At 39.2% G+C, this 13,480-nt stretch overlaps 1 protein-coding gene across 19 annotated transcripts in view; it reads right to left on the reverse strand.

Moving 5' to 3' along the window:
* The window catches only part of TENM2 (teneurin transmembrane protein 2), a 1,086,458-nt gene that overhangs the window by 78,118 nt on the left and 994,860 nt on the right, over nucleotides 1–13,480 (reverse strand). For all 19 annotated transcript variants that reach the window (XM_038149757.1, XM_038149758.1, XM_038149759.1 and 16 more), the window contains one exon: nucleotides 4,674–4,868. In XM_038149757.1, coding sequence (XP_038005685.1) covers nucleotides 4,674–4,868 — 195 coding nt within the window. The remainder of the gene's footprint in view (nucleotides 1–4,673; nucleotides 4,869–13,480) is intronic.

Below are 13,480 nucleotides of genomic sequence, written 5' to 3' on the forward strand. Positions count from 1 at the left end.
GAGTGAAACCAAGAGCCCTGGTTACTTCAATCCATATTCTAAACCAGGAGATTGTTTCTCTTAAAGAAGTTAAACCAGATACAGATATTGAATTCAACCCAGAAACAACAAAGTAAAAATGGAATTTCAGCTGCTATTTCAGTCCTATAAAGGAATGTTACAAGCTGTCTTTCAAATGAACTTTATCAGTAACCTTATGAGTTTCCAAATTTTTGTCTTATATCATGAATCTGTATTACAATACTATGCTCTACTGCCAGTACCTACATGGAAGCTTTACCAAGTGCCTTTTGCTGTGGAATTGAAGGTCAAGGTCAAATTCATGTCTTAAATAACTTGAATTCATCTCATGACTGGTATATATTAGCTCACAAACGCAGGACCAAGAATGATTTGCATTCTCTCTCGTTGCTCCAGGAAGATCTGAGTTTATAATGAAAGTGATTTATCTCTCATCCTTTCCAAACTGATCCTTCTAAATTAAGGCAGAGATATTTTCACTCCACTTGAAGTGAACAATACTTGATCTTTCAAATCTCAACTTTTCTATAAACATAGAGCCTTGTCAAACTATTTTATTTAGCTGTACATTTAAAGCAAGTATATAGATTAGATACAGGCAGAGGATTGAGACAGGTGCATTTAAAGATGCAATAAAATGAGTTATCAGAATACAGTAGTACAGGAAGAAATTACTATAAAATTTCTTACAAGATTTTCACTTTAATGATGACATTGGCTATCATTTTGGGTTTGCTTTTCCTTTTTTTCTTTAAGATTTAAATCTGAGTTAATTTGACATGAAAATATTATCATACAATTTTGCATTTATAGGTAAACCAAGATTGGTTTGTGGTTCACCTCAAAGTTGATAAATTCATAAACTGTTTTAAATTACACAGAGTGCATGTCCTGTATTGTTACTCCTTCTTTGTGCTCAGCCAATTATAACCTGTCTGAAGTTTACAATGCATCTTTTGTACAACTGCTGTTGAACTCAATGGACACAGAGCAGTGATAAAACAGTCTGATTAAATAAAGAAGTAAAGTACATAAAAACTTAGGTCAGTCTACTTTAAAGATGAAGGTTACTTTCCTCCTACATTTGGTCTGTTCTGGGTTTTTTTAGAATATATATTTTAACAGAAAACGTGGAAGGGTAGTACGTGTATAACATCGTTATAGGACAGCTAACTTTAGGAGATAATGATAAGTCATAATGTACTCTCCTTGTCAGGAATGTATCATCTTCCTTCTCAAGTGAAAGCACTAATGAAAGGAATGTGGAGCATATGAAAAACACCACCTTCTGCTACATAAATTAACTGTCTTCCCTCTATCCTGAATTACAGTGCTCATGCAGCTTTGATTTATTTCTACAGTGAGCCTATCAATGCCCTAAGCCCCCAGTTTCCCTTGTTTTACAGGATAACACACTAAACACCTTTGTCCTTTGTTCCAGACAAATGTGCTTTACAGCTGTTTTGTTCTATCATCTGGATAAGTAGCAGCTTTCAAAGTTTAAACTGAGGAGAGTTTTTACTCTGAGCTCCAGTCTTGTTCTATTTTAATACATGCTCAGAGTTATCATCTCGGGCCAGATCCTCGCTGTTGAAATTAGCATAATGTGATTACCTGCAACAGAACTGCACTGACTTGTGTTGCAGAGGTTCTGGCCCTGAGGTGTAGCAGGGTTTACAATGGTATTTAATCAGGATTTATACACAGACCCTCTTTGGTGTTTAAACAAAGGAGAATGCACCTTAGCAAGTATGTTAGGCTTGGAACTCACAGCCTCCTGGCAGCTCAGATCATTAGAGCTCATTTAGTATCGGGCCCTCTGTAGATTTGACAAAAAAAGGTACTGAAAGCAATTTATATCCTTAAGGACAAAAAGGAGGTCAAGGAGTTTTTCAAACAATATGTACCATGAAGTCCCCAAAGAGCCATGAATTACACTTATGAAGTTAAATGTCATTGAAAAATGACTCAACCAGGAAAGTGACAAGAAAACCACCCTTAACTTAACCTAATTTGGCAATTTCACTTGTGTCCCCCCCAAAGTAGGCTGAAGGAAGCCTGACAAATACCCCACTTCATCTTCTGTGCAAATTTGTTAATAGAAAAACAGTGTTTATGCTGCAAAAATTGTGCATCAAAAATATTGATTCTGGTGTCACTTTCATTTCAGGTAAATTGTTTGAACAATATAACCATGATGAATATCAGAAATAAAAAGCTATTGGGAAGAAAAAAAAAAATTGCTGACCCACTTATTCTAATTCAATATCCTAGTTGGAAAATGGCAAATGAATCAACCTTTGCCATTCCTTTTGGAAGTCCAAATCAATAGAGGAGATTTCATATTTTATATAGAAATCCAGAAATATTATTTCTATCATTCTACCATTAAAAGTGTAAAAATTTCTATTCATGCAAAAACTTTAACTAAGACTAGATGATTAATTAGACAGACACCATTCCATAGTGTACCCTTTCTCCCATAGCACTCAAATTAATGAAAGAAATATGTACAAAAGAAATGGAATTTTAGAGTAGAAGCATGCTGGTTGATTTTTATTTATTTTCAAATTAATTAATTGACTTATTTATTGCCCAATCAAATATGCAAAAGGTTGCTTTAACCTTTCTTGTCATGTTATTGGCCTCTTCCAAGTTTGCAATCAATACCTTCTGCCTTTGTAATCCATTTGTCTTTTTAGGAAGAAATGTATCCTTCCAAGCACAGCGTTGATTAAATAATGTATATCCTTTCATCTCACATAGCCATTCACCTCCCAAAAGCTCTGTTGACTGACAGATTTGTTGTGCTCCCAACTTTGGCTGGAGTTAACCCAATACCTTTGCAGAAAGTCCTGCACTGGCTTTTTCTAGAAACTTCTCTGGAGCTGCTGATGTCTCTGCTTCACCATTCCAAACATTCACCTGAGGATAAGATGGATTAAGCTACAGGAGCCTATTTCTCTTACAGGAGTTTGGGGATCCAAGGCAGATAGATCCATGGGGATCCATGGCCCAGACAGACCACAGCCATTCTAGAGAACTGAAAGCAGAGAGACAATTCCATACAAGTACCTGGAAATTACAATCAAAGTGAGGGAGGAATGGCTTGCAAGGTAAAATTTCCTGAATTAAATGAAACAAAGATCATTTTAGGCTACCTTCCATAATCTCTCTAATAATAAAAGCATTTATACAACAACAGAAAATATGATGAAATGTATAAAACTTAATGAGACCAAGCAAACAATTGCAGTTAGTACCAGAAAGAGAGGTTCTGCAGTCCTGGGGAATAGACTGGGTGCTGTAGGGCATGTTAAAGACAGTCTTTTCCATCTTTGATTTTCATGAGAATGATAGTTAAAGCAAGGCTTTTCAGATATTTTTTGAAAATCTCCTAGTATCACACACTCAGGGTGAACTGAGAACTATAAATTCTAAGGGGAAAAAAAAAGACATGACAGCATTTTCTGGATATAGTTTAAAATATAATCCATTAAAAACAACAAAAACCTCTCGGCTTCAACCGAATTCTGGAGAAAAGCTCTAACAGCCAGTGTTGAGAAGATTTAGTGGAAGAAGGTGCAGGAATGAACTGAACAAGCAATTGCAGTCCCACCAGTGAGGATCCTTGGTTTGTTTGTTTTTTTTCCCTTTGCCACAAGTTCACTCAGACTAATGCCAGATCTTGTCCTAGATGATGACTGGGGTCCTGACAATGAAACCTTTACTGGTTTGTTTATCCACAGTTTTCTTCCCTTTCTTTTCTGATGGGAGAGACAGCTGTTCACTGTGAGGTAAGATGAAAACTGATACACACAGTATCAATACAGCTCTGCAATCCATTCAGAATAATCCAGAGAGACTCCTCAGTCCTAACAGCATGATGCCCCAGCCCTATCACTTCAGTACTCAAGCTGCTTCTCTCTTTGGAGGTTTAATAGAGTCTGGAGCACAGTAATATATTTTAAAAAGAAAAGTGGTCCAATTTACGTTGTGCATTCTAACAGAAAACAACCATTATTAAGCTTAATCTATGACCACATCTTGCATGGCTTATTTTTAAAAATTAGTTCATTCTACATACTCAAGGAATTGGACACTTTGAATCTGAAAAGCTTTTCTGCATTTAAAGGACAGTTATTGTTCGTGTGTGCCATCTACATTTCCTTAATCCCATATGACTGCAGCCAATAGGAGCAATTTGCCCCACATTAAGTCTGTAAGTAGCATGGATAGCCAAGTCTTTCAAATATTTTTCATCAGTTTCTGTCTTAATAGTGATTGATACATGCTTTGTGTGAAGTTGAAGCTATACAATTTTGTCGACCACTGCTCCTTTTTCCTCTGCATTTCACATCTAAATTGTTCGGTAAACATAATCCATAAGAAAAGATTTCTCTTTGCTCTTCAACAAAGGAATTATTCAGGTTTACTTGTGGCAGACATTCTTAATACTGCAAAACAATGTATACAGAAGGCCTGAAGTGTGATAGATCAGTAAAATTGTGGTGGACTATGTTTTTACCCTCTTTTACCTGCTACAGCAGTTTTATGCTTAGATTTTTATTCCATTCTTTCCTTTTTTCCTAGCCACTAATAACTCCCAAATCCAGAAAACAGACTAATAACAGAGAAAACAAATATCCTACCTTCCTCACAGTTTTCTCCTTTATAGCCCACAGAACAGACACAGTTCCCTTCGATGCAGGAACCATGACCTCCACATGAGGGGTCAATGCACTGGCTGATGGGCACATCACATTCTGGACCTTTCCAGCCACTGTAGCACAAGCAGGTGCCTTTGGAGTACTGACCATTGCCACTGCACAGAACGGGGCAGGCAGCTGGAAAACGGAATGAAAGAAAAACAACACACAGGGTCATGCATGTGTAAAAGTGCACTAAAAATCCACTATCAAACACTTATACTCAAATATGTTCAGTTACTGGGGAAAAAAATCCAAGATAATTTGTAGTGGTTCAGTTCTTCATTTCCCAAACAAATAATTTGATTGCTATTTAATAAAGCACGTATGTGCTGGGCATTCTGAGAATGCAACTCCTATTCTTTGGAGAATACTGATAATGTTTGGCATAACTAACGGGGTAATGTGAACAGATTTGAGTTTGACATTACTCTGCTTTGTTTCTCTAGGTAACATCCAATTTTCACAGATAGAACACAAAACATTCAGTCCCCACAACAGCTTGTTATATGGCATATTTCTTCTACCATAACACTTCCTTAATGTTATGTCCCCAAACACTTTTAGACCCTTTGGTTTTCAGTGTAAGAATCTTGAACACAAGAATGACACAAGCTTTCAGCTACTACAAATGCACCTTGGCACCAGTATCCCTGCTGAGCCTTGTTTCCCTGAATCCCAGTGACAGCTTTTACCCTGTGTGTATTGGCAAGAAAGCACCATTAACCCTTACCCCTCACTACTGTGTTATTAAGGGGGTAAGATATTCTGATCAAATATTCATTTATGCAAATAAAGTGAAGCTATGAATAATAAAAGTAGTCAGTAGGTCTTGGGTGCCAGGAATCAGATGTCGTACATGTGCAGAGCAATGGAAAGAAACAAGTGGTTGATTAAAACCCAGGTGCATATAAATGTTTCCCTAAGTCATATTCACTCCTGTGTGCCCATGTCTCCCTTGGGAACATGGCAATCTGTGAACTTCTGGGCCTGTCAAAGACTGGCTGTGTGGTCACTAGCCAGAGAAATGGAAAAAAAACCCAGAGAAATAACAGAAAATGGGAGTAATGAAGTGAATCTTTAAGAAAAGCTTGGAGCACTTTTGTGCTCTTCTCCCTGATGCAGTTTGATAAAGACAGAAAAGTATTTCCCTGTCTTTTCCCTCTTCAAAGTAATTAGAAATGAACACCCGGTGTTACAGTGCCAAAAATATACTCAAAAGCTACTATTAATCATTAAAAGGTCCTAATGTCTTCTTGGCTTCTATTATCCCTTTAACCCCAATGATCAAGAAGAACCCAAGTAATTGATTTCCTACAAAGGAATGTGCAATGGTCCAGTTATTCAACTTCTCCATTGTTCAGCCCTGCAATCCTTATTAATCTTAGCTGTCCCATTGATCTGCTGCAAAAACACATTTCAGGAGAGATTTTTTGGTGAATTTTCTTATTTGATAGGTGAAAAAATTGATCAGAAAAAAATAAAATTCAGATTTTTAACCTGAAATGTTAGCTAAAATTCAGAGTGCTGAGAATTATTTCAATTAAAACTACAGATTAGTAGGCTGCATGTCATGTAATATGTATAGTATTTTTTGCCTATTTTTCTTCTACAGTAGAACAATATCAAAGTCAGTATGCTGAAGTTTAGGGTTTGCTACTGCTCCTCAGTCTTAGATTCGTATTATCCATCCTTTGGTAGCAAGAGGAGTTCATTCTACTTCTTTCCTGGTATTCCCTCTTACTATAAGTTTTGTCCAGTTAGTTTTTTATGTAAAAATGAACAAAAATTTGAGTAAAATATAATTTCCATCAGCAACTGTAGGTGTAGCAGAAGGGATTACAAGTAACCTCACCCCTGGTAATTCAATTAGTACAGTTGTACTAATTACCAGAGAAGAAGAACAGCCTTGCCTTTAATGGGTCGCAGATGTGACAGATAAAGATAAGTGTGATAGAAGGGGTGGGCTGGCTGGTCAGGGAGAGCCTGGGGGTAGAGGACCCTGTGGAGGTAGAGAAGCCCTGAGGAAGAAGGAAAGATCCGGAGAGACACAATGAAGAACAAAACAAGGAAGAGAGTTGCTGCTGCAAAAGATCTGTCTGGGTGTGATGGAGGTAGAGCCTGCTGTTGGAGCCTGCAGTCACAGCTGAGCCTCTGTGGTCAGAGGCACAAGGAAACACAGTCATATTCCAGCAGGAACAGCCAGCAGTCAGTCTGTCAGAGAAGCCAACAGCAGGGACTTGCTGTAGTCAGAGTCAGGATGGCTAAGCTGTAAAGGAGAATAAACTGGGACTCTTTTCATGTTGTTAAATGAGAGTCTGTGTCTTGGCTCATTTCTACCCGAATGAGAGGCCTGCTGCAACAAGCAACATTTTCATTTCAGATGTGATGTATGTTCACAAGTGCTTTACTGAGTTCAGTGAAAAAGTTGATGCTAAATTTCTGCTGGTTTCTGAGCTCAGTTTACTGAGCCAGCTTGTGTTGAAATACCACACAGACGAATTGTCCCCACACTGCACTCTAGGACAGTCTATTTTACATCCTTTTCACCTCAGCATCAAACACCTTTCCATAATGTACCACACACTGAACTAACAGCAACTTGAATGCTGTATGACTATTCCTTCTGGCTGCAAGTTCCAATGAGGAGTCTGGCTCAGTTCCCAGCACAGCCTTTCTGATCAGGTGTGCACCTCCTGCAAGTCACCAGGTGAGCCAGAGAGAAAGGGATCAACCTGACACCACTTCCACTTTTTGACTATGAAGACCTGGGGGCACAATTTCTTTGTCCGTAACTCTTAATTTCACTGCAATTTGAAGGCTTGTTTTGGGCTGACACTGATATATTTTCTTAAATCAGTATAAGGAAGGTAATAATTTCTGTCCTGCCCTCTTTGCACAGTGTAGAGGGTTTTAGGCAAGTGATCAGAAGGCAGCCTGTCCTGAAGACCTGGAGTGATCCTGACTGTCAAGTTTCTTGGTGTCATCTTGCACACCCTGAAACACTGTATAGACCCATGTCCTAATTGGAACTCACTTTAACACAAAAAATCTCTCTCTTTAGGACAAGGCATTCCTCAGCTCCTGTATGGGGGGTTAAGTCTGCAGTAGTCCCTTTGGTGAAGTCCACCACAGAAAAAAGTAAATAATGCTGGATGCAAATCCCCTCCGTGTTTCCATGCCACTGCAGAGATTCAGTGTGGATTCCTCAAGTGCACTAGGACACACTTGCTTCTGCCTACCCAGCTCCTCACCACATTGAGATAAAGCTGCATGGAAAGAACAGGTCCCAGGAAGGCTAAATGAATCCGTGGGCATTAGGCAGTTTCTTTGGACAATCTAATAGGCAGTTTCTCTGGAGAAACCACATTTTTCAAGTAGTTATAAGGACAAAAATTTAAATCTGACTCACTTAAAGCTGGACACAAGTGAGGAACAGCTTTTCTTTTTTTTGTTGTTTTACAGACCAACATGTGACTCAACTCCTGAAAGGATTTCTATTTAGCAAACCTCTCTGGAATGAAAACTCAAATAAAGACAATAACTCTATTTAAACAGCACACCTCCTTGAAAGAGGGACTGAGCAGAAATAAACCATTTTAAAAATAAGTAAGAGAAAACCAAAGCAACAAAAACATCCAAGCCACTCAACTATGACCAGTCTAGACCTAGCTAGAGATGTCTGAACCTGTAATTCTGTGCCAGACACCTGCTGTAAGATCACTTCTCTGATTGCTTTGTCCCTCAGTCTCACTAAGCAATGTGTAACTGCAGTCCAGCTAAAGGTGATGTGTATCTGCTATCTGGAACTTCTCAGTGGGGAAACCATTTTTAACTCCTGCTTCTGACCTGGATTTGCATGGTTCAGCTTCTGGGATACCAGTGCAGAGGAAGGGTTACTGGATGGTGCTGGGTCTTGGGCTGAAGAACTCCCACAGCAGTTTTTTCAGTGCTCCCTGACTCTGCTATGGTGCTTCAGGAATTTAAGAAAAGCTGAAAGCCATGTCACAGCTTTTCATTCCTCTCTTCATGTTTCTATCAGGTCAGAGGTCCTGCTGTGGTTCATGGATCTATTCAGTCCTTGTGCAGCTTGTCTGCAAGTTGAACAGCAATCTGCCTTCGGGGGTTTGCCAGGGCAGTCACGATGCCAGTGACACCAGAACTGACTCTGGACAAACAAGAGAATCTGTCACTTAACCTTAGGGATGAAGTGGATACAGTCAAGATTAAGGCACTTGCAACTTAAAGCCACAGTTTAATCTACAACCCTCTGCTGGAGTTATCCTGCAAACTACAGGAATATCACTTTGAGAATGAGAAAAATGACACATTCTGGGACAGATTTTAGCATTTGCAAGACTGCCATGTCACTAAGATTGCAGGAGAAAAATGTAACCAAGAATGCAAGAAGGTCTAGGTTATTGTAAGAAGCTGGCTTGTCACTGCTGTAATGAATAGCTCTTCATGACTATTTTTGCTATGGGTTTATAGTCTGTCCGGTGTGAGGAAGAGAGAGAATCAAGCTGCTTTTCTACAGAGAACAGGAGCAGGTAGCCTAAAAAGAGTTCTGCTATGCCTTTTTCCCAGATCATATTGCTGCAGGATGAGACCCAAACCAGTCCACCCTCATTTTACATCCTGGCAGCTTCAGCTGATGTGCAAACTCCTCAATAATATTCTGTATTTCTTGTTATCTAGGACTGTTTGTGTTTCCCCATGGGAAGTGGGCAGCTCCTGGTCCAGGACAGAACTGATTGCTCAAAGTCTGTTGAAGCAATGTGAAGGAAGGTGGTTTATGTAATGAAACAACCAAGTTCCATCTCATTTCTGTGGAGAGATAGATTGCATATCTTACACCAGCACTGGCAAAAGGTGGACAGAGATGGTCAGGAGTAGTTATGGCAACTTAGGCCCAAAGGCAACTTAGGCCCAAAGGTATATGTCCTGAGTGAGGTCTGGATAAGCACAACAGCTGTTAACCTTTAACATTCTTTGGTTATGGGATTATGCCCTTTACTTGTATTTGAACAAAATCAGACTAAATTTTTAACATGGGGCTCAGCTGATGAACAGACACTGCAGACTCCTGAGTGCTGCAGGCTGCACAGATTTGAGAACATCAGTGGAGCAGGAAAGACAAGACAAACATCCCTCTAAAAGTTCTCTCTCTAAAGGGTATTTTGGAGTAATGTTCATATTCCCTGATGCAGGAGCAAAGGTGATTTGGTAACAGACTGTTACACACGGATGAGGAGCAGAGATGGCCAGGGCTAATGCATCTGGCAGGGCTAAAGAGTCTGGCATCAAAAGTCACTGTTTTGTCCAGTGACAACCCATGGTGTCCCAGCTGCAGTCTGTGCACACACTCCTTGCACCCCCCTTCCAGTGTCCACACACACATACTCACCAGAGCAGTTCTTCTAGAGCATGGCAAGAAACCAGCAAAGGATATCTGAGGAGACAAACGCTTGGAGGCTGTTGAAGAACTTGGATTAGTTACACAGCTGCTGGGTTGAGAGGCTTTCCCCTGCTACTTGAAGCTCCAAACAGGATGGGAAGGCAGAGTTCTGGCTTGGTTTCTCTTGCTGTAGAGCAAACATTACCCTGGTGCAGAGAGAGTCCTGTACCACTAGGATCTAGGCTGTCAGTTCTCTACTGCAGACTTTTTTCAGTTCCTCTTCATAAAATAGACAAATTGGTATATTTCTCTTCAAAATTATTTGAGTCTCTGGGCACAAATATATGCAGACTGGAAAGGTTTTTGAATTTGCACCTACAATGCTTCCCTGTCCTGGACCAGGTCAAAAGCAATGCCCTTATATTATTCTTATTTTGCAAGCAGATCAGCTTTTCATTCAAATATAAATTTTAAAACATGGCAGAGGAATAATATAATTTTTGGTCCCATCTAATTTTTTAATGTGCGTATCACAGAACTTTGCGGTGAGATGTCCGTGACAAAACTGCACCAAGGGTTGGTATTTGGGTAAGGGCCAGAATGGTTGTATCCATAACACTTGCAAGCCCCAATCTTGCATAGAAACCACATTTTTCTTAGCACAAGCTGGAGTGCAAAAAAGATGAACTTGGCTGTTTTTTCACCATGTAAATAGTATGGAAAATCAGGACTGAGCGTTCAAGCATGACCTTAATACTGAACTAAAAGAGCACTTGGAAATTATCTACAGTGCCTGAGTACTGCTGACTGTTCCATCAAACAGTTTTAACAAGATTAATTGACAAGTTAAAACTCATGGAAGAACATTCATAGAATTTCAACAAATTCATGGAATGAAAATCTGCAAAGGCTACTGAACACAAAGAGGCTTTGTCTGTTGTAGAAAGTCCCAGCACACACTACCTCTGGAACCAGAAGAATTTAATGGAGAAGCAACAAAGACAAATAAAACTTTTACTCTCCCTCAGCTATCTGCTGTATGCCACCATCACAGCTGAAATCCTGGGTGAAATGGAATTTTGGTCTCAGCCATTACAGCTTTACTTCCCCCTAAACAAATAAACACATTCAGAAAAAAGGCATTCTGAAGAGACACTATTTATACTCCTATGTAAGATATATTCAGTCCTTGTTGAACTGTACAGAATTTTGCCACACCTGAGAAAAATATTTATTTTTATCTGTAGGTGTTCCTGTTTAGGAGGAAGTAGTAAATTTCAGTCACAAAAATTCACTGAACTGATTTGGGCAGCCTTGCTTTGTTCTTTGGACATGGAATTGCACAAATTCCTAATTATATACAGGAGTGGATAATGCAAGCACACCTACATAATGAAACTGAAGTTGTCCTTTTTTTTCACTGACCACCAGGAATTGAATTGAAGACAGATGTAGGTCAAACTTCTTAGCATTGATTCCTACCAGGGACCCTTCTGGGTGCAGTTCCTCTAGGGGATAATTAATTCAGACTCTGTAATACCTCACACTTGGACTTCCTTTTAGCAGAGATTAGGCTGCTGCTGCTGAGAGATTATGCATGATTTTGCCAACATATAAAGAAGATGGATTCCAGTTTTTGACAGTCTAATCTCAAGCCTAAAATGCACTCCAGGTCAGCTCCAAACTGGAGCAGAAATAGAGGAAAGAGCCAAGACAAATGTTGTGTACAATCACCTGGTTCCTAACGTGATAGATGAGAGCAGAGTCACACTGTACTGGCATGTTTCTCTTTTTGGTCTTTATGCTGGTGATGCATATGCAGCATTTAGACTACACATATCAATTTCTCTTCAATGGATAAATTAGATTAATAAGTAAGCAGAAAAAGATGTGTTTTAATGATGCAAGAGTTAAATCCTACAACTGTCAACCAAAGCCCCAAATAATTTCAGATTGACTGCAAAAGCTACAATCAAGTTCCCGCTCTCCTAAAATTAAGTCATACCTATTTATGTATGAACAATCTTAATCTAAATGGCCTAAAATCAACAAAATCACTATACCCAAAGCAATCAAAAGCATTTGCATTTTAGAAAATCAGCCCAGTTATTAAAAAAATTAATTGCTGTCAACTTGATTCAAAATGTTTGCTCTAGAATTTACATTAATATTATAAACAAAAAAGTATTGCGACATCCCTTGTTTTATTGTACATCCCATATTACACCAAATATTTGCCCTTAATTATTATATCCCTTGTTACACCAAGTATTTGCCCACAGACATTTCTAAAAAATTAGAAGACATATAAATCTACTTAGATGTAGTCTGAAAATACAACGGTTTTGTTTGACAGCACTTCCCTCTGTACTTTCTGTTTAAACCTATTTCAATCAGTTGACTGCACATTTCACTACTTGTCTGCAAACTTAGTTTTTACTGAAGTTCATTTGTGGATATGAAAATCAGAAATAACTTCTAAGACTACTTCATGGTTTATGTTATTTCTCTTTTACTAGTTTATGCTAATTTCATACGACTTGCCTTGGGAGAAGCTGCTTCACCCTAGCAAAATCATGCCCAAGAAAATCATTCTGGAATGGGAAACTGAATGAATCCAAGACTGTGTTCTCTCACCTGCTCTTTGTGCCCCACAAATGTGCTATTTGCACAGTTAGGAAGAATGGTGTTTGACTAGTCTGGCTGCTCTTCAGAGATCACAAAATTCACTAACTCCCATCAGGCTGAAAAGTTCTTAAGAACAGTGACAATCAGAAAGATCGACAAAGTCTTTTTTAGGTTGCTCTAAGAGCGTGTGCTCTTCCAAGCAGAAATCATCCAGAAATTCACCCAGAAGCAGGAGAATGCACAACTGTGAACAACTGTCACTGGCATGAGGTGGTTCAGCAGTTACTCCATGAAATGCTTTGACTGCAGAACACAGAACTAATTTCAATGGTTTGACAGTAGTGCTGCTCTGCCCTGGCTGGCACCAGGTCAGCATCAAGAGGGAATGTCTCTCACAGCAGTCAAGCTCTGCTCTCCCTACTTCAGTTGCCCAACACCAGCCCCACCAAGCTTCCAAGCTCTGCCAACTGCACATTAGCAACTGAGGAGGAAACCCACAGAAGAATTTCCAGAAGGACAAAAAACCCATCAGGTGTGTCAAATCTCTGACATTCAGAAACCATTTGGGGAAAGCAGCACATGCTGACTTAAGCACTAAAGTATGGATGCTTTAATTAATCCGGGGTGAATTTAATTGCTTTAGTTAAGTGGAAATCGGGTTAAAAATGATGCAGAGCATGCTGGGGTGTGTTAAAAACATGACATATGAGTTGGATGAATCGAT

This window comes from Motacilla alba, chromosome 13, assembly GCF_015832195.1.
Source record: "Motacilla alba alba isolate MOTALB_02 chromosome 13, Motacilla_alba_V1.0_pri, whole genome shotgun sequence".
In the NCBI taxonomy this organism is placed as follows: domain Eukaryota; kingdom Metazoa; phylum Chordata; class Aves; order Passeriformes; family Motacillidae; genus Motacilla; species Motacilla alba.